Source organism: Podarcis bocagei, assembly GCF_964188305.1.
Source record: "Podarcis bocagei genome assembly, chromosome: 16".
NCBI classification, from domain to species: Eukaryota; Metazoa; Chordata; class Lepidosauria; order Squamata; family Lacertidae; genus Podarcis; species Podarcis bocagei.
In genome coordinates, this window is record NC_138142.1 from 33236221 (window position 1) to 33261708 (window position 25488).

Consider the following 25488-nt stretch of genomic DNA (forward strand, 5'->3'; position numbering starts at 1 on the left):
CTCACTTTTTTCTTTCCCCCCTCACTCTTGTCTTTTTATAAATGAAATTCTAATAAAATATTATTAATAAAAAAGGAATCAGACCCTACTGACAGGGTGGGGCTTGGGGGGGGATACATAAGCACCTTGGATCTGTCCACTCTTGAAGAAAAATGCTCCATTCGCTGCATGTTACTCAGAAGTAAGTCCTTCTGGCGTCAACAGGTAAGAGGGTGATAGGACTGCAGCCTATAATCCTTGAACAGAACAGCCAGAAATGTCAGGAGCATTACATTACCCCCCCCCCCCGTGATGAAGTTTATTCTTTATATCAGCTTTTGCCAACCTGGTGCCCTCCTATTCCCTTCAGCCACAGTCAGCTCAGCCAATGGTCAGCGATTATGGGAGGTAGAGCCCAACAACATCTGGATGACCCCATGGGTTCCCTTTCCAGCAGGTTAGGGGTGGTCCCATTGACAATACTTTTTTCTGTTCTCCAGCCCAGAATGGACCATCTTTGTCTTTTTCTAATATGTAATTATATCTATGGGTTTTCAAAAAATACATTTCATCCCCCCCCCCAACCACGAGTACAGTAATTCAAAACACATGTTCCCCAAGTATGATTGATAACAAACACATCATGGTCAGTGAAGGATTAAACAAAAGAATCATTACTCGTGTTCCTGGGAGCCTTTGGAAGTTTATAAGCATCTTTTTAAACAGCAGCTCAAGAAATAAAATCAAGCCAAGTAGCATAAAATTTATTGTTTCTTATTGTGTTTTTTTCTCCAACAATTGGTCAGCTTTTCCATCAAAAACAGTTCCTAAATTTGTGCAAACCAAGCTTCAGTAAGTCCATATCCAGTGATATCCGGTATCTGGTTATTGTGAGGTGTGCAGGGATCATGAGAAAGAACAAACAAGTCTATCTTTAAGGTCTTGTGTATCTTCTGTAAAGACTGAAAATAAAGCTATTTTAGAATCTGTGGCGGACTAGATGATCCTCAGGGTCCCTTCACGACAATTCTATGATTCTATGGTAACTGATCAGGCCAATTTTGTGGGGTATCTTTGTCCAGAAGGAGTGGGGGAGGCTAGACTTATGGGAGGCCGTTAGGTCCTTATAGACATCGGAGCTCCAGGCATCCATTTTTACTGACAAAAGCCACTGTTTGAAATGGCTTGGGGTCATATCCACACAATACATTTTAAGTAAGTTGCTTCCCTCCCACCTCCCAAGAACCCTGAGAACTGTTAGACTGGGAACAGTAGCTCTGTGAAGGGTGAACTACAGTTCCCAGTATTCCTATGAGGAAGATGTGCTTTAAGTGTATGGTGTGCATGTGACCAATATAATGTCTGTCTCGACCACCCAGGTCCTATCTGCACTATACATTTAAAATAGTATCACACCACTTTAAATAATTGTGGCTCCCCCCATGGAATCCTGGCTACAGTAGTTTGTGAGAGAGGATAGGCTACAGTTCCCAGGATCTTTGGGGTGAAGGGTGGGGAAGAAGCATGTGGAAGAAGAAGAAGAGTTTGGATTTGATATCCCGCTTTATCACTACCCGAAGGAGTCTCAAAGCGGTTAACATTCTCCTTTCCCTTCCTCCCCCACAACAAACACTCTGTGAGGCGAGTGGGGCTGAGAGACTTCAGAGAAGTGTGACTGGCCCAAGGTCACCCAGCAGCTGCATGTGGAGGAGCGGAGACGCGAACCCGGTTCCCCAGATTGCAAGACTACCGCTCTTAACCACTACACCACACTGGCTCTCACTGTGGTTTAAACTCTGTAGATATGACCGCATTTGGGATGTGGAGAGTTTTGTTTCGGTTTGATTTTAAAGGCTATCCTAACTAATGCTTTCCAACACTGTATGAGCACTGAAAAATAATCATCCTCCAAAATCGGCACTTCTGTGAAGTTTGCAGTGCAGTTCTCAAGCCAAGCATTGTGTACAAAAATGCTTAAATGCAAAAGGTACCTCTCTAAGAGACATTCACATGACAAGCCCTTGGGAAACCTTCCTCCGAGGGAAACCGAAAAATAGAAATTCCTACACGCTTCAAAAAATGCTATAAAATGGAGGCCTCTGCAATATATGGGGTGAAAAGAACGCAAATGACACCAGCCACAATCTGGACGCCATGGCACACTGCGTAAAGGTAAAGGTAAAGGGACCCCTGACCATTAGGTCCAGTTGTGGCCGACTCTCGGGTTGCGGCGCTCATCTCGCTCTATAGGCTGAGGGAGCCGGCGTACATCTTCCGGGTAATGTAGCCAGCATGACTAAGCCGCTTCTGGTGAACCAGAGCAGCACACGGAAACACTGTTTACCTTCCCGCCAGAGCGGTACCTATTTATCTACTTGCACTTTGACGTGCTTTCAAACTGCTAGGTTGGCAGGAGCAGGGACCGAGCAATGGGAGCTCACCCCGTCGCGGGGATTCGAACCACTGACCTTCTGATCGGCAAGTCCTAGGCTCTGCGGTTTAATCCACAGCGCCGCACACTGCATACCATCCAACAATTCTCTGTTGAAAATGGGAACGTCCTATTCCATCCTCCTCCTCCTCCTTTTATTATTTATACCCCACCCATCTGACTGGGTTGCCCCAGCCACTCTGGGTGGCTTCCCACATATATAAAAGCATAATAAAACATTAAACATCAGACAACTTCCCTGTACATGGCTTCCTTCAGATGTCTCCTAAAGCTTGCATAGTTACTTATCCCCTTGGCTCGGGGGTCACATAACTCCATAACCTCCAACGCCATTGTTTTTTCTTCTTAGAGACTTGTAGAGTCGGAAGGGACCCCGAGGGTCATCTAGTCCAATCCCCTGCAGTGCAAGAATCTCAGCTGAAGCATCCATGACAGATGGACACCCAGCCTCTGCTTGTAGTTGTTGATTTCACTTCCCAGATTTTTTGACCCCAAAGTCCTGCTCGGCCTTCGGTGCCCCTCCGCGCGCCCGTCCCCAAACTGAGGTGCGGGCGGGGCCCCGCTACCCCGCCTCCCCCCCGGCCGCAAAAGAAAAGGCTGGTGAGGGCTGCTGCTGCAAGGCCGCGTCTCCATGGCAACAGGAGCGCGAGGGAGACGCTCGCCCGGCGGCGCCCTCGGCTTCCGCGGCCCCTCCCCTCTCCCGATCTGCGATTGGCTGGCGGGCGGGGAGGAGGCGGCGCCGGAAGTGCCTGCCGGGGGTTGCCATGGGTGCGGCGGTGGCGGCCGGGGGTCGGTGCCGGTGCTGGTGCTGCGGGAAGGGGCGGTGTCGGGCGGACCCGTGCGGGGTCCTCTGCCTGCTGCTTACGTACCTCAGTGTGGGCTACGCCGACTACGTCATCCTGGAGCATGTCCTGCTCCAGCCGGGCTTCCGGGGCAGGTAGGGCGCGCCAGCCCCGCAGGGAAGGTTCCCACCCCTTTCGCTCTGCACACGCTCAGGGGCACGGTGCCCTTGGGATGGCTCGGTTTTGTTCCTCCCCCTGTCAGCGGTTTCCTTGCCCCACAGTGGTGGGGGAAAGGAAAGAAGCCAAGCCGGAGAAGGGCCGTAGCTCAGGGGCAGGAGGAGGTCGCAGGTTCTGTACTCTGCACATGCTCAGAGGTGCTTTCTCAGAGTTTTATTGAAAGAAAAAAAAGGAGGAAGTTTCAGAATCTTCCTCGAGCCATAATGTTGCTGCTGCTGTTATTGGACGTGTTTCCTGCCCTTCACCAGTGTTTTGCTTAGGATCAACCCAGCCGACACAAAATGCCAGTGAGCAAACCTTCAGCTTCTTCAGAGCTCTGCATCGGTGTCGGTAATTCCAGGTGTGGGACAGTGAATAACTACAAAAATGAGGCTGGATACTCATGGAGCCAACATCCAACCCAATTTCCTGTTTTTGTTTTCCCTCTTACTTCCCCAAGTTCTGCTTTGTGCAACAACTGGCCTGATGAAGAGGTTTGGTGGGCTGAAAGCTTGCTCACTCTTTTGTGACATTTTGGTTGATTCTAATATAAGTATTGTCTATTGGTGGATTCTGGATTCCTTACCCTGTAGAATGTCCTCCCATCAGATGTCAAAGAGATAAACAACTACCTGACATTTAGAAGACATCTGAAGGCAGCCCTGTTCAGGGAAGTTTTTAATGTGTGACATTTTAATGTATTTTTAATCTTTGTTGGAAGCTGCCCAGAGTGGCTGGGGAAACCCAGCCAGATGGGTGGGGTACAAATAATAAATCATTATTATAAGGCGGCCCTGCCCTAGTGGGACTTGCTTCTGGATAAGTAGGTAGAAGACTGCAGCCTTACTTTTTGTTGTTGTTTAATAGATGTACATTCTTTAGTGCATATATTTTGCAGGGCGCCAACACAGGGCACAGTCATGGAGGAGGAGTCCTTTAACTTCTGTTAGTTAAATAGACATAATAATGGTTATGCAGAACCTGTATGTTTGAGGAAGTCTACCACTGAATACTTGTCACTGGGAGATTAAAAGGTAAAGGTACCCCTGACCATTAGGTCCAGTCGTGGACGACTCTGGGGTTGTGCGCTTATCTTACTCTATAAGCCGAGGGAGCCGGCGTTTGTCTGCAGACAGCTTCCAGGTCATGTGGCCAGCATGACTAAGCCACTGCTGGCGAACCAGAGCAGCGCACAGAAACGCCGTTTACCTTCCCGCTGGAGCGGTACCTATTTATCTACTTGCACTTGGATATGCTTTTGAACTGCTAGGTGGGCAGAAGCTGGGACCAAGAAACGGGAGCTCACCCCGCCGTGGGGATTCGAACCGCCGACCTTCTGATCGGCAAGCCCTAGGCTCTGTGGTTTAGACCACAGCGCCACCCGCATCCCTTAATACTGGGAGATTACAATAGAGAAAAGGCTGTATCCTTCAGACCTTGGTGGTGGTCTTTCATGAAGCATTTGCCTGGCTGGTAAATGGATGTTGGGCTAGAGACATACACCTGGTCCAGTTCAGCGTGTCTGCTATGTTTGGGTACATGGATTTTCTTACAGCTCCTGAGCATGCCTTTTTTCTTACCTGGTGCCCACCTTTTTTTATCTCCCGCAGTTTAGCTAATTTCGGCTGTGATCCTAAACACACACACTAAGGAGTAAAGATTGAAAAACATGGGCTTTTACTTCCAAGAAACCATGCAGAGTCAGTTATTTATAGGCCAGGATCAGTAGGAACGTTTGACTTTGGAATTCTAAAACAGTGTTTTCCTTCTCCTTTACACCCCCAATGCCACCCTTCGAAAGTGGGGAGTATTAAAAACACAACAGAACAACATAAAAAACCTCCACTGAGTATGTCCAATCATGGGGGGGGGGGGCCTTTTGGGTCCCTGCCGTAATAAAATGTGAATATGCTCCCTTTCATGCAGAAAGGTAATCCAAGACTTGCTGCTTTAGTAAGATGATCCCTGCTTGGCTGTCAGAATGCATTGTTTGCAACCGGATAATAACGAGTTTTTTGGGATAATTATGATGACGCAGGGATAGAATGGGCTCTCGTATTTCACTGAGTTAGCCTCCTGGAAAAGCTGTTGGGAAAGGGGAATGCGGGGGGGGGGGGGGGGAGAGAAAAAGAAAGAAAGTTTGCGAGATGCTGATGACCTCACTGCTTCCATTTGTCACAGCCTCTGGTGTCCGTTCCATGCCGTGGCGTTCAACTTCATTGTCGTGATGCTCTTGGCCTGTCACACGCGGGCTGTCTTTGCCGACCCAGGTAAGCCACCTTCACCCCTTACCTGGGCCCTGTCTGTGTCATCAGCTTCCATGCTTTGCTCTCTCTTAGTGGAGGTTGGTAGGACAAAAGGCAGAGCGTCCTACAACAGCCAGAGCCAGCGACAGGCAGGGCCAGCTGATTCTAGTTTTCTCCCATCCTCCTCCTTCCTGCTGAGTTCTTGAAGGGCAACACTGAGGGCTGACCGGCCGCATTGGACTGCAAGTAGGCAGGTTGGTGGGAGCTGGCCGAGGACAAGCTGAGGCTGGTGGGGCCTTGAGGATCAATCCATACCTGCTGCCTTGCGGGACCATCTTTGCGAAAGGAAAAGGCTGAGGGGTAAACCTACACAAATCCGGAGTAGAGTTCCTAATACTGTTGGATGGCGCCTTTTATGCCTCCTTCCAGCAACTTCGCAGTCAAGCTGAGGCCAAATGTTTTGCTTTGCTTTGGACCACATCAGCAAGGCTGGGGTGGGGGTCTTGTCTGGGCATCCCAGCCTCCCCCCCCCTGCCCAGCCTCGTCCCAGTTGCCCTGGATGGACCGGCCTCCGTTGTGCACACTTTCTCTAACCAGTACACGGTTACCTTATGGGACTCGCTGTCCCAAAATGGGGTAATATTGGCCACAGGCTTAAATGGCATTTCAAAAATGATTTGAAGTACAATCCTGTGTGCTTGGAAATAATGCCCCACTATGGCCAATAGGAATTCCCTCACAAATATATGTGCACTTTCAGCTTCAGGCAAATAATACAGGGAGGAAAGAGATTTATTTTATTTTTTTAAAAAAAAATTAAGCTGCCCTTTATCCAAAATCGGATTTTGGAGCAGTATGCAAATAAAAAAAGAAAATGAAAGCAGCCAATGATGCAATAAGATTAAGAGGAATAAAATCACCCAACTAGCTAAGAACAAAATCATTTAAAATACCTGTTCAAATGGAAAGCCTGGTCTGAAAAGAATGCAGTGTCTACATGACATACTTTCCTTGGGAAGGCATTTCATAAACGGGCAACTTCTCAGCAGTGCAGGAATGTCCCGTGGCTCAGGAGTCACTGTGCTTGTTTGCCTTTGCCATTCTACAATTCCATAACAGGAGCAGGGCCTCGATCAAAGCACCAGCCATGTTTGGAAAATCCCCCGGAGCCTTCAGGAATCCCTTGGATTCCATAAGTATCTGGGGGCAGGCAGACCCTCCTAATGAGGGAATGTCAGTCACAGTCAATCCAAATCTCACTAGAGACTGATGCGTCCATGTCAGCCTGGACACCCCCTCCCCCGCAGGTTCATTCCCAATCCACTCTAGCAAAGACTAGATTGAGAGTGTGATTTGCAATATACACTGGCTGCGTAATGTTTTGAGACATCCCGTGGTTGCCATGGCAGCCATGAATTCCTGAGCTGGACCAGATAAGGCGGATGCAGCATTGACATTGAGGCTCCTCAGAATTACTGTCTTTATGGTTAAAGACCATACCAGCTCAGACGAGGAGGTTGTTGGGCTTCAGGAGTTCTTTGTTCTGTCTCTGCAGCCCAGCATCACTTCCCAGGTTTCAGAATTTTATGACTGCAACCCCACCCTGACCCTCCAGCCTGTGTTGCTGCTGTGCTGAATACCCAGGCAGGCAAAGCGCAACAGGCCGGCACCCCGAATGAGAATGTAGAACCTTACATTTGGGTCCTTGGGGGCAGGATGGAGGGAACATCTCTTCACCTAAACAGCTGGGCAGCTTCCTGGTGGCAGAGGACACTGTTGAAGGCTGCAGAGGAAGTGCAGTGATGGGAACTGTGTGCTCTCCTGGCCTCGGATGTCAGCCGCAACGTGACACCAGCAGCACCTCTGATCTGATACTGGGAACAAAGCAAGGGATGGGCTTCCTCTTCTGAATACCAGTTGCTGGAAGCCCCAGGAGAGGAGAATATCCTTTTGCTCAGGTCCTTCTAGAGGCTTCCCAGTGGCATCTGTCTGGCCACTGTGGAAACAGGATGCTGGACTAGATGGGGGCACTTTTTTATTGTGCTGTTTACGAGTTGGCTGCCCTCTGTGAAAGAGAGAATGCTGGACTGGACGGACCCATGTCTGATTCAACAAGGCGTCCTGAGGCGTTCCCAAAGCAAAGGAAGGATTGAACTCTGATTAATAAGAATACACACAGAGGCTTGAACCAGCAAGACTCTGGGAAGGGTGCGTATAATAATCTGTCTGTCCCTGTACCCCTCGGCCCAGGTCGTTTTATTCACAAAAGACCTTTTTACAGAGTGTTCTTAGAACCAATCAGATTTCTTCTGAGCATGTCAACAAACCCCACGTGGGGACAAAGTTAAACCACAAACACTAGTTAAGCATGCATACTTTTGGGGTAAATAAATGAAAACTACAAAGGAGTGCATTCAGCAACCCCGGAGGTCATAATCAATCAATACACATGATAAGAAGCATGGCCAGGAGGACAGCGATCATTATCACCTCTATGTGAGACCTGTTTCCTGGCCCTAAGATTAACATCCTAAGATTAACATATCAGAAAAGCTACATCAAAGAAACTGCCCACTGTCTTTGATGACCCAGGATGCCTGCCTGGCTGTGTACATGACTTGTCAAGAAAGAGAAATGGAACAGGGATGCAGAGGTGTGGATTGATCAAGAATCATATCAAAATAGTTTAAACCCAGTCAACACAATGCCTTCATTGCTGACACAGATGGCTTACTCTATACTTGTTAAAATAAAAAAATTCCTTCCAGTAGCACCTTAAAGACCAACTAAGTTAGTTCTTGGTATGAGCTTTCGTGTGCATGCACACTTCTTCAGATACTAAGTACCGTATTTTTCGCTCTATAACACGCAGATTTTTGCTCCTAAAAAGGAAGGGGAAATGTCTGTGCGTGTTATGGAGCGAATGTGTGTCCCTGGAGCCGAAAAATGAGGCAAAAATCAAACCGCGCTTCAGGGAGAAGGGAGCTCCGTGAGACAGGAAGCTGCTTTCCTTCATTCTGCCTCAGGGTCTTACTGCCCACCCTGCTCTGTTTCGTTGCTGTGTTTGCTCAAACGGAACAAAGAGCAGGGAAAGCCCCTCCCCTCCAGGCAAGTAGAGAGGAGAGCAGAGCGTCCAAACAAAGAGCAGGGAAAGCCCCTCCCCTCCAGGCAAGTAGAGAGGAGAGCAGAGCGTCGCTCTATCCTGTCCCTGCTCCGGAGGGAACAATGTATGTGAAGGGAAGAGAGATTACAGGTTCGGCTTAAAATTCTGATTTGACTTCCTGCTTTTTGTTTTTGGAGACACACAGCATTCAAATATGCTTTCTTCCATTTAAAAGGATGAAATCCTTAAACAGTGTTTTGCCTGTAAATTCATGCGATCTGGAAGATTACAGTGTCTGTACCTCTTAAGGGATGGCAAAGCTTAGGTTTCGCTGCTAAATAGTTCTTAATGCAGTTAAAATGCTTTCTTCTGTCATGCTGGTGGGAGGGAGAGAGAGAGAGAGAGAGCGCACGCTGGCTGGCTTGGGTGGGTGGGTGGGGGGAAACTTTTGCCTTCCTTTCCTCACGTTATAGCCCTCTCCTGCATTCTTAGCCTTCTGTGTTTTTCCTTCCCTCCCCACTTAAAATGTGGTTACAAAGCATGGATCCACATGGATCCTCAGGATCTTTGCATTGGGTCACCCCAAATTCACCATCAGAGCACACAGCATGTCCATGGCTACAGCCTGCCCCCCCAAAATCACACACCCATTGTTGCCTGGGGCTGCAATGGTGCAAAAACGTGGTTACAAAGCATGGATCCACATGGATCCTCAGGATCTTTGCATTGGGTCAGCCAAAATTCACCATCAGAGCACATAGCATGTCCATGGCTACAGCCTGTCCCCCCCCCAAAAAAAAAAATCACGCACCCACTGTTGCCTGGGGCTGCAATGGTGCAAAAACGTGGTTACAAAGCATGGATCCACAGGGATTCTCAGGATTTTTGCATTGGGTCACCCCAAATTCACCATCAGATCACATGTCTGTGGCCACAGCATGAAGCACAAAAATGATACGTCCACTGTTTCATTCAGAATATTTTTTCCCTTGTTTTCCTCCTCTAAAAACGATGTGCGTGTTATGGTCAGGTGCGTGTTATAGAGCGAAAAATACGGTAATTAGTACGCCAGGGCTGGTGTATCTGAAGAAGTGTGCATGCACACGAAAGCTCATACCAAGAACTAACTTAGTTGGTCTTTAAGGTGCTACTGGAAGGAATTTTTTTATTTTGACTATGGCAGACCAACACGGCTACCTATCTGTAACTCTATACTTGTTATAATTCCTCATAGCAATCCCACCTGATCACTACAGCATCCTTTTTGCCATTAGATGCCTTCTTCCCCAGCCCCTCCTTCCTATTTCAGTACCTTTTGCAGAATAATAAACCACTACTTGGTGTCCCCCACCCTTGCAAACAGAAGGGCTTTAGAGTCATTCTTTTTGAAACCATGAAAGTGGAGATTCCTGGGTCTCTCTCTGTGTTAGGAGCTGTATTCTAATCCTCAGTGGGGCACACTTTAGGCCACACTTATTGCCAAACCCCCCCCCCCCATCTGTGATGCTGCCTTTTCAGCATATCCAAGCAAAGCAGCTGCAGAAACTGGAGCTGCCCAGCTTTCCTTTGCCGGGTGTTGTTTTTCCGCAACTGCTTGCCCGGATCCTGCTGAAGGTCGTTGCCTTGGCTTCCTTGGAGGTGTCATCTTACCCTGGAAGAGGGCCCTTGGGCCTGTGGATCTTTGCGAGTGTTTATTATGGGATCAGCAAAAGCGAAGTCCTTGATCATCTTTTGCCAGAGGCATTTGGGACAGAAAGCTGAAGTGGCATATTTGAAATTAATCAGCCTGCTCTGCACATTTCATCTTTTGTCTCTCTGTCTCTCCAAATGCAAAATCAAAATATTTATTGAGCAAATGTGCCTTTGTTGGCGTCACTGAGAGCTGGAACATCTCGATTGAGTAATGTGTCTGCATCATTGTTAGAAGTTCATTCTGTTCCCGTTTCTTGGAGTTTATTTAGTTCATGATATACTTTTGCAGGGTGGGAGGGAGAAGGAGAACAGCTCTGTTCTCTTGATCCTTCCATGCACATTCGGATTTTTCTGTGATTTGTTTGCTTAAAAATAAAAGAATTTCCTTGCTGGGTCAAAACTAAGATCTATCTAGTCCATCGCTCCAGTAGTGAGCTGTCATTCACACCAGGAAAACTCATAATCAGGGCATGAGGGATAAAAGCCACTTTTGCCTGTTTGTCCCAAGCATCAGATGCTCAGAGGTAAACCTGGAGGTTCCATTCCTAAATATGGCAGCTATTAAAGGGATAAAAAAGGAGCCAATGATTGATGCAGACTTGGTCAACTGGCAGTGGAGAAGTACACACACAAAAAGCATTTTTTTTGGACATTGAAAACAGCTTTTTGTTGCTAAGAACTGCAAAAACTGAAACGAGAAAGTTAACTGTTTTCTCTGCAGAAAAAAACGCCATGCTGGAAGTACCGTATTTTTCGCTCTATGACACGCACCCAACCATAACACGCACGTAGTTTTTAGAGGAGGAAAATCCGTAGGCATGCCACCCGTAGGCATTCCCTCCATAACACGCACAGACATTTCCCCTTACTTTTTAGGAGGAAAAAAGTGAGTGTTATGGTGCAAAAAATACGGTAATTAGTACGCCAGGGCTGGGAACCTGGACTGCAATTCCCATCAGCCCCAGCCAACATGATGGGAACTGGAGTTCAGCAACACCAGGAAGGCTGCAGGCTCCCCAGCCCTGCAGCACAACTCAGTGGGATCCCCTTGAGGCCTATTGGTGGGTAAATGCGATTAGTGCATGCATGTATTTACACCCACTAAACAAAGACAAAAGGAATGATAGATAACGGGGAGGTTGGAGGAAGAGCATAAATAAATGGGTGTGAAGTTAATTTCTTAATTTCTTCATCAGGCTGTCTCCTGTCTGTCTGTTGTGAGCCTTTTTTGAAAAACATTCTTTCATTACTTTTTAATCTGTTCTTTTCCCCAAGGAGTTCAGGGTGGCACATTTGGTCCCCCACACCTTGTATCCTCACAGCAACAATGTTAGCCTGAGGCCATATTCACACCTTGTACTTATACAAGGTGTATAAGTTATACCACTCTTATACCACTTTAACAGTCACAACTCCCTAACAGCTGGTGTGCGGCCTTCTGCCGACCCCAGAACTTCAGTTCTTCTTGTGGATATTTTTGGACACAGTATTCTTGGTCTGGATTGAAGAGAAAGCAGCAGAAAGGGCATTTAAAAGGTGTTTAGGGGGCTCACCCCACTTTACATGATGTCACTTACGTGTGCTGGGGTCTGGAACGTAACCCCTGCATAAGTGTGGGGGACGCTGATGCCACCTCTACTGTCTCTGACAGTGATGGGAGAGCATAGCCATCAAGACTAGTAGCCACCAATAGCCTTGTCCTTTATGAAACAGCTCCCCACCATAAAATGCTCTCACCCAGCCTTGCCTGTGGCTCTCTTTCAGGCATGGTCCCACTCCCAGATACAGCCATTGACTTCTCTGACTTGCGGAGTAGCGGCAGTGGCGGATCGCACAAGAACAGTCGGGTGAGTTGTTGCAAGGAGTCTGTACCTGGGGAGAGGGGAATGTGAAGCTGCCTTGCCCGTAGCCTAGAGGTGGGGAACCTGTGGCCCTCCAGATGGGGGCTGCATTCCCAACTCCCACCAGCCTCGACCAGCATGACTAGGGTCAGGAATGGCAGGAGTTATGGACCAGCGATGCTGTGTTCCAGCTGCACGCTCCTCACACCTGCCTTAGCCCAGTGATTTGTCAAGCTCAACACCATTTAGCTGCAGCTGGTTACTTTAATTCTCTGCAGCTACCTTGCATTCAGGGACGCAGGTGGCGCTGTGGGTTAAACCACAGAGCCTAGGACTTGCCGATCAGAAGGTCGGCGGTTTGAATCCCCGCGACGGGGCGAGCTCCCGTTGCTCGGTCCCTGCTCCTGTCAACCTAGCAGTTCGAAATCACGTCAAAGTGCAAGTAGATAAATAGGTACTGCTCCGGCGGGAAGGTAAACGGCGTTTCCGTACGCTGCTCTGGTTTGCCAGAAGTGGCTTAGTCATGCTGGCCACATGACCCGGAAGCTGTACGCCGGCTCCCTCGGCCAATAAAGTGAGATGAGCGCCGCAACCCCAGAGTTGGTCACGACCGGACCTAATGGTCAGGGGTCACTTTACCTTTACCTTTACCTTTACCTTGCATTCTGACAAGCTGCCGGAGAGGTAAGTGCCTTGTCTGCTGTGAATGCAAGGCATGCAGACTGAGGCCCCATTGGCACTGTGTTCAAATCCTACCACTTTAAGCTATCACGGCTTCCCTCAAGGAATCCTGGGAATTGTAGTTTGTTAAGGGAACTGAAAGTCCCTAGGAGGCTTCTATTCAGCCCACAGAGCTACAGAGTTCCTTGGGAAGAGGGATTGACTGTTAGCTCTGCGAGGGGGATAGGGGCCTTGTAACAACTCTCAGCATCCTTAACACACCGCAGCGCCCAGGATTATTTGCTGGAAATTCAAAATGGCGACGCCCCCAAGGGCATTGTGGGAATCACAAAATGGTGGCTCACAGACCCAGGGCAAGGTCTCCTGTAATATACGGAGCAGTTTACAGTGGAAAAACAACACCAACAACAAATATAAAATTGCTGAAACAACATCTTCAGTAGAATGGCACCAAAGAGCAACAGTAATAGTTTCCAGCTGCTTCTCCTCTTGTGGTCTCCAACAGAGCAGTTTCTGGGACTCTGAGTCAGATCACCCCTCCATCCCACAGTCTTGCTTTATATACGCAGCTCCCGTGTTTATGCTTTATATATACAACTCTCAGGATTGCTTTCTATAGACAATTGCAAACAGTGCAGGGAGGCTATGGCTTGCTGACCTTTTAAATTTCCCACAATGCCCCAGGTGCAGCTTTTGCTCGGGGGCGTGGTGTGAAATTAAAAGGGTGGCCGAGTCCAGCCTCCTGGTGCTTCTCGGAGCAGTGCTTTCATGGCAGGGAAAGGCTGACAGAGCCCCCTGATGGAACCAGCCCTGGAGTCAGCCCTGAGAGGGAACAGGGTTTTAGGCTAGATGGGATTCGGGCCTGATTCAGCAGGGCTCTTCATAGGTTCTTACGACGTTCAGTCTGCAGCAGTCCAGTCCAGACAAAGGTTTACTCTCTCAGAACTTAGACCCCTTGTGTGCAGATGAACTGTAGTCTGAGGGAGGCGGTGTAAATTCCATTTGATGGTTTCTTGCATTTGCACCCTGCACTTTAACCTAAAAGGCTCTCTGGGCGGCTTACAAAAATCAGCATGAAGGTGGCCCCTGCCCTTGGGCTTCTGTCTAATAATAATAATAATAATAATAATAATAATAATAATAATAATTTATTATTTATACCCCGCCCATCTGGCTGGGTTTCCCCAGCCACTCTGGGCGGCTTCCAAAAGAATATTAAAATACTGTGATACATCAAACATTAAAAGCTTCCCTAAACAGGGCTGCCTTCAGATGTCTTCTAAAAGTCTGGTAGTTGTTGTTCTCTTTGACATCTGGTGGGAGGGCGTTCCACAGGGCGGGTGCCACCACCGAGAAGGCCCTCTGCCTGGTTCCCTGTAACTTGGCTTCTCGCAGTGAGGGAACTGGCAGAAGGCCCTAGCGCTGGACCTCAGCGTCCGGGCAGAACGATGGGGGTGGAGACGCTCCTTCAGGTATACTGGGCCAAGGCCGTTTAGGGCTCTAAAGGTCAGCACCAACACTTTGATTTGTGCTCGGAAACGTACTGGGAGCCAATGTAGGTCTTTCAAGACCGGTGTTATATGGTCTCGGCGGCCGCTCCCAGTCACCAGTCTGGCTGCTGCATTCTGGATTAGTTGTAGTTTCCGGGTCACCTTCAAAGGTAGCCACACGTAGAGCGCATTGCAGTAGTCCAAGCGGGAGATATGTCAGGCAAGGAAAAATGGACTGGGAGGGAGGAAGTGAAAGCAAGCTCAAGCACCATCAGAAACAGAAGCAGAGCAGGTGACAAACACCTTTTGGTTCCTCTGCCATCCTTTTCTTTGCCTCCCTAGAGCAATGAGGACTGGACAGTGTGTAACCGCTGTGAGACATACCGGCCGCCCCGGGCGCACCACTGCCGCGTCTGCCACCGCTGCGTGCGCCGCATGGACCACCACTGCCCTTGGTGAGGATCCTGCCATGGAGGGCCTGCCTTGATCTGTGTGTGTCAGGGTTCGACGGTGCCTTTTGCTCCCCTTGCTTCTTCCCCAGAGAAGAGGACTTCCCATCTCAGTCAGTGGTATGATGGACCCAGTGAGACAGCATCAGCCTCCCCAACCCCATCTCCTCTTTGGGAACCAGAAGAACCACCCTTTTTAATTTTAACTTGAGCTGTTGTCCCTAGGGAGTGGGGGCGTGGGGGTGGAGGAATGTGGTTCAGTTTGCATATGAAGGTGATCATCCCCAATTCCCATTTTCTGAAATGATTTGTGAACCAAAACACAATCATCCTTCGAAATTCACACTATATTTAAAAAAAAAACAACGAAAAAGAAATCCACACTTCTCCAAATTTTGCATGCCAGTTAATTACCTATTTGTTAGAAATATATTTATCTACCACTGTTCAGTAAAAGCAACATCAGTAGAGTGGTTTATGACAATTGTCCATGAAACCATACGATAAAATCCATATAAAAAGTTAAAATCAGAAAGTGACTGGCTGTTGTGGAAAGATGGATTCTCAATTGTCCACCTAAACTGAACGGAATGGAAAAGTGTCCAGCAGGCATTTAAAGTTCTCTCGCCTGGGTAACGTGTGCAGAAATAAATGTACTAATGTGTGCATGCAAATACATGTGTTAGTGAAAATTACATACAGAGCACATTATATTAGTCAATATTGCTTTGCAGAAATGACTGTATTAGGGGGAAATTGCATATATAAATGCGTATGGTAGGAGAAATTCACAGGCAAACGCTGATGAATTTCCATGAGAACTTTTTTTTTTTTTTAATTGCAAACTGATGTGGAAATGTAGAGCGCTGAACTGAAGATTGGAGAAACTCGAGAGAAGCCAGAATTGACAGCTTCATCTTGTTCCTAGTTGTCCAGTTTTCTTTCTAACACGCTCGAATGCTCTCTTGGTAGGATCAACAACTGCGTGGGGGAACTGAACCAGAAATACTTCATCCAGTTTCTCTTCTATACAGGTATGTCGGGAACGTGCCACCAGGTCGTGGTTTGGGGGAGGAGTTACTGTGGAGGGTGGGGTGGGTCCCAGGACATTGTGGTTAGCAATTTACCTGCCTGCTTAATGCCCCACTGCCCCATGGGCCCCTTCTTTGCCTCCCTAGAACAAAAAACCCAGGGTTTAAGGTTGTGGTTGTTGGTTGAGCTGCCCTCGTTCCTGTCCGAAGAGCACTGTGGACTGAGGGATTGCGGCGACTGAAGTTGATCCAGCCCAGTTTACTAGATGTCCCCTCTGGTTAATCTCTGAAATCAAAGCTGCGATCCCTGTATTTCCCCACTAGGGGCTGCTCTTCTCCAAGGCACACAGTCTTCCTCTTCCTCCTCACTGTAAAACTTGGAATTGTTCTCAGCGTCTGACAAGTTTCTTTGTCTCTTTGAGGGTTGAGAGTCCTTGCTTGCTTGTTTACCTGTTTAACTTTTAATGTCCTTCATTGCTCCCAACTCACCTCCCACCAACCGAGTGATTCATAGAATCACTTAATCATAGAAGAGTTGGAAGGGTCATCTAGGTTCATTTCTTCCTTCAGCCACTCTCCTCCTTCTGCCTTCCTACCCCTTTGCTCCTTTGCCAGGCTGCCCCCTGCCAATGCCTGACCTCCCCATCTAGGTCTAGAGCTCCCTCCCAAGACAAAATAACACTTTCCTCCCTTGACTTATCAAAACCTAACATTTTTTGTAGAGCAGGGATAAGCAACCTTGGACCAGAGCAACCTTGACCCTTGGCCTGATGTCAGAAGCCCTCTTCAAAGGATCAGTTCAGACCTCTGGCAATAGCAGAGGTCTGTTCCTCCCTGGTAGACTTCTGGGAGGAAGAGCATGGTGTCAAGAGAGGGCGGGGAGATGGGTGTCAGGAGAAGGAGACAGGGGAGTCAGAGGGAGAGGACATTTTTAACTTTTGATGTTTCGTTGTGTTTTTAATATTTTGTTGGGAGCCACCCGGAATGGCTGGGGCAACCTAGTCAGATGGGAGGCATAGAAATAATTAAAATGTTACAGTCATACCTCGGGTTGAAGTAGCTTTGGGATGAATATTTTTGGGTTGCGCTCCACAGCGACCCAGAAGTAATGGAGAGCGTTACTTCCGGGTTTCGCTGCATGTGCAGACACTCAAAATGCTGTCATGCGCAGAAGCAGCAAATTGCCACCCGTGCAGACGCGGGTTGCGTTCGCTTCAGGATGCGAACAGGGCTCCAGAACGGATCCTGTTCACATCCAGAGGTACCACTGTATTAAGTTGGAGTGGTCCCACCCACCACCAGAATTCAGCCCCTGACAGATTGCTCCCAGGAGAATGTGACTCTTGACCAAAATAAAATGAACCCCCACTCCCCACCCCTGCTGTAAAGGATTAGGCTTAACCCCTCATTCCTATTCACTGTCTCCTTTATCTCCTGTTCTTGCAAGCTAGAAGTTGGTCGAAAGTTGGTCTCCTAAGGCATCTGGAAGTTGAGCAGAAAGCCTGTTTCCCCACCCGAAAAACCCTTTCAAGCTTCAGCGCTGTCCTGACCATACTTAGGGATTTATGGCATGTATCCCTGAGGGAATGAAGAAATGCACAATGCCTGCGTTGATAACCCTTTTTCCTTTTCGTGTTTCCCCTCCCTCTTGGCCTTCGCTGACCTGGTTCTCCCGGCCACAGGCTTGGCCAGCCTTTACGCCATGGGGCTGGTCTTGACCACCTGGCTTTGGCCCACGGACAAGAGCTCAGCCGGGAAGGCCGAAGGAGCCGAAGGAGGCGTTTCCAACAATCGCATCCAGATGTGAGTCCCACTTCCTTCCTCCTGCCACCAAGCTAAGGATTCTCCCCACCCCACCCCACACCCCGTTGCTGGGGCAGGGAGAGTTCTAGAGACCCTGTAGATGCCTCAGTTCGGCCATTTGAAAAAACAAAAAATAAGAAGAAGAAAGACGAACGAAAGAAAAGAAATTGCCATGTCACACACTTCTTGCCAAGAACAGCTGGAGCTCCAGAGCTTTGGCTCAGTGCCAAGGGGAGGGGAGGAGGCTCCATGCTGGCTTTTCTATAAATGAGCAGCACACCCTCCCTCCCTCTCCCCCTCTCTCTTTGGAAAATGGGAGCAGCCGAGGGTAGGGCGTTGTCCCTTTGTCCAGCCCCCGCAGCCTCCTCGCCTGCTTCCTCCTGCTTAGGGTCTCTCTGTCCACAATAGTTGGGGGTGGGGAAAGGCTCCCCCCACCCCCGTCGAGGGCCGCATTCCCCTGCTGCCACGGGCTATTTATTTATTCCGTTTCACTTCTGAATCGCTTCCTGCGAACGTGACCTCAGAGCGATTTAAGCAGCGAAGGCATCAGCGTCAGAACAATTTAATGTGGAGAAGAAACGGAAAGAATGGGTTATACCCCGTTCGAGTTCTCCAATTAATTAGGCATGCCTAACGTAGGCTCCATCTGCACTCTGCATTTGGAGCAGTATCATACCACTTTAACTAGTCATGCTTCCCCCCAAAGAATCCTGGGAACTCATTTGTTACGGGTGCCGAGATCTATTTGGAGGCGCCTCTCCACCCCCCCACAAAGCTACAGTTCCCAGAGTGGATTAACAAGTAATCCCTCTGGAACTCTGGGAATTGTAGCTCTGTGAGGGGAATAGCTGTTTGGAGGTGCCTGGTACACATGTGAAGCACAGCTCAGCCCTATTTAAAAAAATAGTCCAGTGCCCTCTGTTGCCCCTCCGGAAACACAAGTTGGAGTAGTGGTGTTCCTAGTTAGCAGACTGACTGTACTTTTCCCTTTCCTCCTTCTAGCGCTCACCGCATCATCTTGCTGGTGGAATCCATCCTCTTTGGCCTCTTTGTCACAGTCATATTTTATGACCAGGTTGGTTTTAAGGCTTGCAGCGGGGGACGGGACTTGGTTTTTTAATTGTTTGGCAACCTTTTTAGTTTGTCAGCCATTTATTAAAAACAACAGTAACACGCCCCCCCCCCCAATTATTTTTTTAAAAATTGTTCCAAATCAATAGATTTTTTAAAATAGTTTATTTATATGTCGCCTTTCCACACTGAGCTGGGCCCAGTGTGGCTACAACACTTGCTAGCAAAACGAAAAACTTTGTAGGGAGGGAGAGAAAGCTGTTGTCAAAATGCATCCATAAATTGAAGCAAGTTTAAAGAAAGCAGCAATTTAACAACATTGGAATGGATTCAATACTAGAAATAATCTAGACATGAATATGCCAGCACAGAGCAATTTTTTAATATTTTATTTTACAAGCAATTAAGTTCCAGCTGCTGGCGCTGGGCTGATTCCACTCCAAAGAGCCTCAGCAGCCTGACTAAGACACAGTTCAGAGAGGGAAGGGTCTTCTCACTAGGCATGCAGCTGGCTCCCTCATCTCTCCCCTGGAGAAGATTTAACAGCAGCAAAAGGGAGATGCTGGGGAGGGCAACAGTGGCAAGTCCTTTTCCCCAGCCTTCTTCCAGTTGCTGGTTCTGGTTTTCCTGCAGAGGGCTAGAAGAGAAACCGTGTCCATGGCACAGACACTATCAAATATCAACAGCTGCATGGAGCTGCCTTGTAAAGTGTCCAATCAGTGGACTGCGCAGCCCAGGGTGGCTTCTTTTAATTGGCAGTGGCTCTCTCCGGCCTTGGCAGGGGTTGTTGCTGTACAGTGGTGCCTCGCAAGATGAAAATAATCCATTCCGCGAGTCTCTTCGTCTAGCGGTTTTTTCGTCTTGCGAAGCAACCCTATTAGCAGCTTAGTGGATTAGCACTATTAGCGGTTTAGCGGATTAGCGGCTGTTAAGGGCTTAGCGGATTAGCGGCTTAGCGGCTATTAGCGGCTTACCGGCTTAGAAAAAGGTGGGGAGCGGAAAAAATCGCAAGACTCGCAAGACGTTTTCATCTTGTGAAGCAAGCCCATAGGGAAATTTGTCTTGCGAAGTGCATCGAAAAACGGAAAACCCTTTTGTCTAGCGGGTTTTTCGTCTTGCGAGGCATTCGTCTTGTGGGGCACCACTGTACGTTGGAACTGGGGAGGGTGGGAGCGACTTCTGCATGCCAAGCAGTGTGCTGTACCATTGAGTTATGAGCCCCACTGAGTATAGGGCGCAGCTTTTTGCAGGTTGGGCCCTCTATACTGTGATCAGCAGTGGTTTCCCAAGGTCTTGTTAGATCTTACTGTGAATCATGCACATCAGGCTTGCATATTTATTGAGATGTTTCCATTGCTTTATTGTTTGTGGCTAATTTTTGTTACATTTTGGTAACCGTTAGAGTGAATTATGTACGTTTTTTGAGGTTGCAAGTAGGGCTGGGCGACATCTGGTTTTCAGCATTGTGATATATCACCAGCTAAACATCGCAATATATTGATACATCACAATGTCTGAAATTAGGATGGAGCTATGTAGAGGCACTGACTGGCTTCACAATTTTTCCTGCATCGTGATTTTTGCGTAGCACCCACACACAAATCAGGATTTGCGATATATTGCCAGGTCAAAAATTATGAGAATCACATAGGTGTAGCATTTATGTTTGTATTTTTGTATTGTCGGTATTTGAGTTCGTGTAATTGTGTGGTTGTACGTGCATTATAAATAATAAACTTTTTTCTTTAATTTAAAAAAAATAAAAATTATGAAACCGTTAATTATAGACTTCAAACTGGTTTTGGACAATATATTGATATCTCATCCAGCCCTAGTTGTAAGCCACTTTGAACAAGGTTCAACTGTGGGAAGGCGGTATACAAATAGAGAACAATGAAGCATCAGGGCTGTCACAGGGTGTTGTTCAGGGACTGGGGGGGACAGGTGGGCAAGGTTTCAGATTTTGCCCAGCACCTCCTGAGGTGCCAAGGATAACCTTCCCCCCAAAAAGATGCACCGATGGTGGTGCTATTAGGAGAAAGGGAATGTTATTATCGCATGGATCAAAAGACAGACACAAGTGTGTGTGTGTGTGTGTGTGTGTGTGTGTGTGTCAAAACATATCCTGCCCACCCTCTAATGGCCTAATGTGCATCACTTCTCCCAGCTGGTCTCCATTATCACAGACGAGACCCCAATTGAGCAGCTGCGCAACCGGCTCCTGAAAGAGGCGCGGCGGGAAGTCTCTCATACACGGAAGCCCAAGATCGCCCTTCTGCGGGAAGTCTTTGGCCGAGGTAGGTTTGGGGTGGTGATGACTGGCGTATGTCCTTGCTGGTCCGTTAAAGCAGTGCCGGGAAGCCAGCGGCCCTCTAGATTAGGCAGAGAGAACCTCCAGATGTTGCTGTGCTACAAGTCCCATCATCCCCAGCCGGCATGACCAGCAACGCTAGGAGCTGTAAATCAGCAACATCTGGGGGACCAGACACACCTGTATCCGGAAGATGCTGAACTCCAGCTCCCATCGTTCTGTGCCATTGACCATGTTGGTTGGGGCTGATGTGGGCCAGGGGTCCATCCTCAGCCAGAGGGCGCTGGATTCCCTGTCCAGGCATTAGAGGCAAGTGTCCACGATGAGCTGTGTGCATCCAACCCTCCTTCCCTCTCTCACCACCTAGGTCTCGTCATCTGCTGGTTCTTCCCGTGCAACTGCAGCTCTCCGTCAGCCAGCGGGCCCTCCTACAGCTACTTGCCCAACTACGACGTGTGACTTCCTGGGCTGCTCTCTCTTCGTGTTCTCTTTCTGTTGGTGGAGGCAGAGGTTCTGTTCAGTTTCATTGGCCACCTTCTGTGGAGGCAATGGTGGCTGCAGTTTCCTAACGTTTTCCCCCAGGCGGGGAAACGGTTTCCTCGGGAGGGGAGTGTTTGCGTGTGTGTTTTTGTGTGTGTGCTATAAGTGTTGATGCTCTGCATCCCAATGGGAACAGAGCATGCTCTCCCTTGAAGTGGAGCTCAGCAGGAAGTCCTCGTATTTCGAACTCTTGGCTTAACCTGTGTAACACTCAGAATTGGGGTGCTGCACACAGCAGAGATCACTCTCAGAAGCGGCCCTTAATGCATCTTGGGCCCTGGTGTGAAGCATGTGAATTTGAGTTCCTTCCTTCCTTCCTTCCTTCCTTCCTTCCTTCCTTCCTTCCTTCCTTCCTTCCTTCCTTCCTTCCTTCCTTTCTGCCTCACCTTGCCTGTGAAGACCGTATTTAAGCCCTGCGTCCTTTACCAGGTTTCCCAAAGAGATCAAGCTCTGGCCTATCAAATAATAATAATGATGATGATGCTGGCATTAGCCTCCTACTCTGGAGAGCTATGACCTCTGCCCACTAGGGACCCCAGCCTTGCTTTTGCTCACCAGATTTCAGCCCTGAGGGTGGCAGTGTTTGGTACATGCTTCCACTTTCAACGTGCTTCAGCCTCTGATGCTCTGCTGCGGACTGGAAGCACGTCGGAGGCTGATGGTGAACAGCTGTCCCAGAGGAGGGAGTACCTTGTATTAGCATCCCCTTGGGGTTTCCTTTTTCAGAGGGCGGGGGCTGGCTGCCCTCTAGTGGATGTGACCATGGATAGCTCAGGTGGGTGTTAAGAGCACGCAGCCGCACCTCCCCACGCTACACCAGCCTCATCCAGGATCTCTGCTTATCCTTCTGGTTTGCTGTGAGCGTTGTGTGTATGTTGCCTTTCAGCACATTCCCAGCAGTTCTTTGAGCTTTCTTGAAACATAAGAGTCGGAACATCATGCTTTGTGGTGCGCAGGGACTTGCTGCATCCTCCGCTTGGGGAAGTGTTCAGGAGCTTTCTATCATTTTGGTGTCTAATCGCTGGGGGATTCCTTGCTTCCTTTGCTGGAGTGGCCCCCACCCCAAGGTTCCCTGGAGGCCTTGAAATTAAGAGGCTGGGTTTCCAGCATCATTTGAGCTGCTCATTAACTGGAGAAAAGGGAGGCCCAGGGCTTTTTTTCAGCCAGAGCACACACGAGCGCGGTTCCGGCACCTCTCAGGTGGATGACATTGCAGGCCAGCACCTTTCCACCTGCTTTTTGCCTTTACGTACTTCCGAGAGGCCCAAAATGAACATTTCAAGTCAAAAGTGAAGCTGGCCAGCGTGTGAGTCTACTTTTTTTTTTAGATCTATGTCTCCACCTAGCAGCAGTTGGTCAAGCTATGGGGTAGGGCCAATTCGTATTTCCATGTTTTCAATCCATTTCCCGTATAGCGGCAGTGGGCTTTAAGCTTTCCAGCCAGGCCTCTGCTGTTACACGTGGGCGTGTTTGCACAAGGGCCCTTCCAAGCTGCCCTAGCCATCTGCCTGAATCTAAAAAAATGAGGGGGCACATTTATTTGACCTGTACGAGAACCAGGGGCGACCCCCAAACCAAACAGCTTGCTGTAGTTTTTATCACCTCCGTGGATGGTGAACACTGGTGTTGTCAAACAGGCATCTGTCTATTCAAGGCTGCCCCGAGTCGCCTGGCGATTTACCGTAACAACTTCATGGTGAGTTCTGGCACCTATTTTTTTTTTGGGGGGGGGGAGCACCGGAGAAGCCCTTTTTAGTAGGGGGCAGATTCTCCCACCCCTAATACTTCAGCAGAGGGTGGCGGCCCCCTCTGAAATAATTACTCCCTGAAACTCATCTTAAAATGGCAGCTGGTATCCATTAGAGCTTGTAGGGCAGAATCTGGGAATCCTGCAGGAGACGGAGCCAGAAGCAATGACAGGCAGAGCTGCAACCAATGAGTGGCGGAGCCAATGGAGTCTAGCTTTGTCCCCATCCTTCTCCCGAGACTGAGGAGGAGGAAGGTGACAGGCAGGGCCCCCCCTTGGACCGGCTGTAAGTAAGAAGGCAAGCAGGCTGGGGATGGCTGAGAGCAGACTAAGGGTTGTGGGGCAGTGCCCCATTCCCCTGAATGGAGCAGCCTCCGCTGCCTTTCAAAGCACAAGAAGCGTGTCCCATTTGATACCCATTGTGTCATGTGTTTGTCCCACACCCCCGACTTGCTAATCCTACACTGCTGCCCTTGGGTTGGGTGGTACTTATCTATTTATTATGTCGCCTTATAGCCCAGGCTTCGATTCTACTTCTCAAGGTGGCTAGAAATATATCATGTGATAATAGAATATTATTTTAAGTATGCTAAACGGGTAAAGCAACTAAGCAGCAGCAGCACTGCAACCAAAAGCAGAAAGGAAGACCTCTTCTAACACAATGCCCTGTGCGTGTGTATTGTCTGAAAGCAAAGCATGCCTTCTGTTTCAGAAGTGTTTTGACCCATATGCAAGTTTAAACGGCAAACTAATCTAGCCAGGCTCATACAACGTACAGCAATTGGTTTTAAAGAATAAATAAATCAGGTTGCAGCCTTACTTTCAGCAGAGTGCTACAACCTGGGGAGTCAGTGTGAGACACCCTCCCCCAGATGTTGCTGGTTTCCATATCCTATCCACTCCAACCAGCATGGTTCGTGGTCAAGGAATGATGGGGGTAGTAGTCCAGCCACATCCCTATACTGCAGCATTCTCATTCTCCCACTCCTTTCTACATGCTAATTCCCTGTGCTCTGGTCTGTGCTAGAATGAGGCTTTTTTTCTACCACTATCTCCCTGATGCCTGACCCTGCTATCCATCCAACTTTTTAAAAAAGCGGGGTGGTTTTCGCTCAGACTTGGCAAACAAGTTTTGAGCTGCGAATCTAACTGCGGCACGATTGGGGGGGGGTGAGGAGGGGAAGAATGTCTCTGGGATTTAATTGGGATAATTTCCTACCCTCTAATGAAAGTCTAGACAGCCCCAGATGCAAGTGTCAGGAACTGGAGGGTGAGCGATTGATTGCCCCCGGTGCCCTGCGGACAAAGCAACTCTGGCTGTGGATTAAGTCTTAAGTGTTCTGCCGCTTTATTTATTTTCTCAGGATGTGTTTGCACTGATGCTTCGTTTAATAACAGGATGCCACTTGTTCTCTTTGAACCAAATGTGATGCCCGCCCATCTCAGAGATGAGCAGCTTCTTTTGCAAACCCCACAGACGATGGGTCTTGACATCTTCCCGCTCGAGAGGGTGCCAAGGAGCAAGGAATCCGGCAACTGGAGCACATTTTGCTGCCGCTTCTTTTTTTTAAAGCAAGGTTCCAGTCCTCATTGCTGCAGAGAATAGCCAAATTTTTGACTTAAAAGAAAGAGAGAAAGAAAATACCTCTCACTTGGGAATCCAGTGCTCTGAAGGAGAGTCTCCTCATTTCTTTGCACAGTTATCGGATTCCCAAAGTTAAGACTCTGCTAACCCTACTCTCAGAATAGTCTCATTGGAATCAATGAACACAATTGACTTAGATCTATTAATTTCAGTGGGTCTGTCTTGAGTAAAATTTAGTCTGTTCTCAGCAGGGGCACAGGAGGCAGAGTTGTGGCACTACTGCGCACTGGGGCAAGGCAGCAGCGGGCTTTGCCACCATCCCAGCAAGGACGGTGCCGCTGCCAGGAGAACACTGCTGATGCTCTTCTGCCCCCTTTGCATGCCTTTGCTGCTTGCCCCACTTTTGGTCATCTGCCCTAGTATTGCGATTTGTGTTTGGCAGCTTTACTCTTCCAGTCTCTCCACCACC

The 25488-nt window shown here is 48.5% G+C and overlaps 1 protein-coding gene across 1 annotated transcript; it reads left to right on the forward strand.

Annotated features, from left to right (window-relative positions):
- The first annotated feature begins 3179 nt into the window (after positions 1–3179).
- Positions 3180–24423, forward strand: LOC308574995 (palmitoyltransferase ZDHHC3-like). Its single transcript, XM_081173380.1, has 9 exons — positions 3180–3368; positions 5611–5699; positions 12235–12317; positions 14825–14937; positions 15904–15965; positions 17645–17765; positions 18768–18840; positions 21004–21133; positions 21515–24423. Exons 1-9 carry the CDS (start codon positions 3196–3198, stop codon positions 21604–21606), a joined length of 936 nt encoding a protein of 311 aa, XP_081029506.1. The 5' UTR covers positions 3180–3195; the 3' UTR covers positions 21607–24423.
- The last annotated feature ends 1065 nt before the right edge of the window (positions 24424–25488 follow it).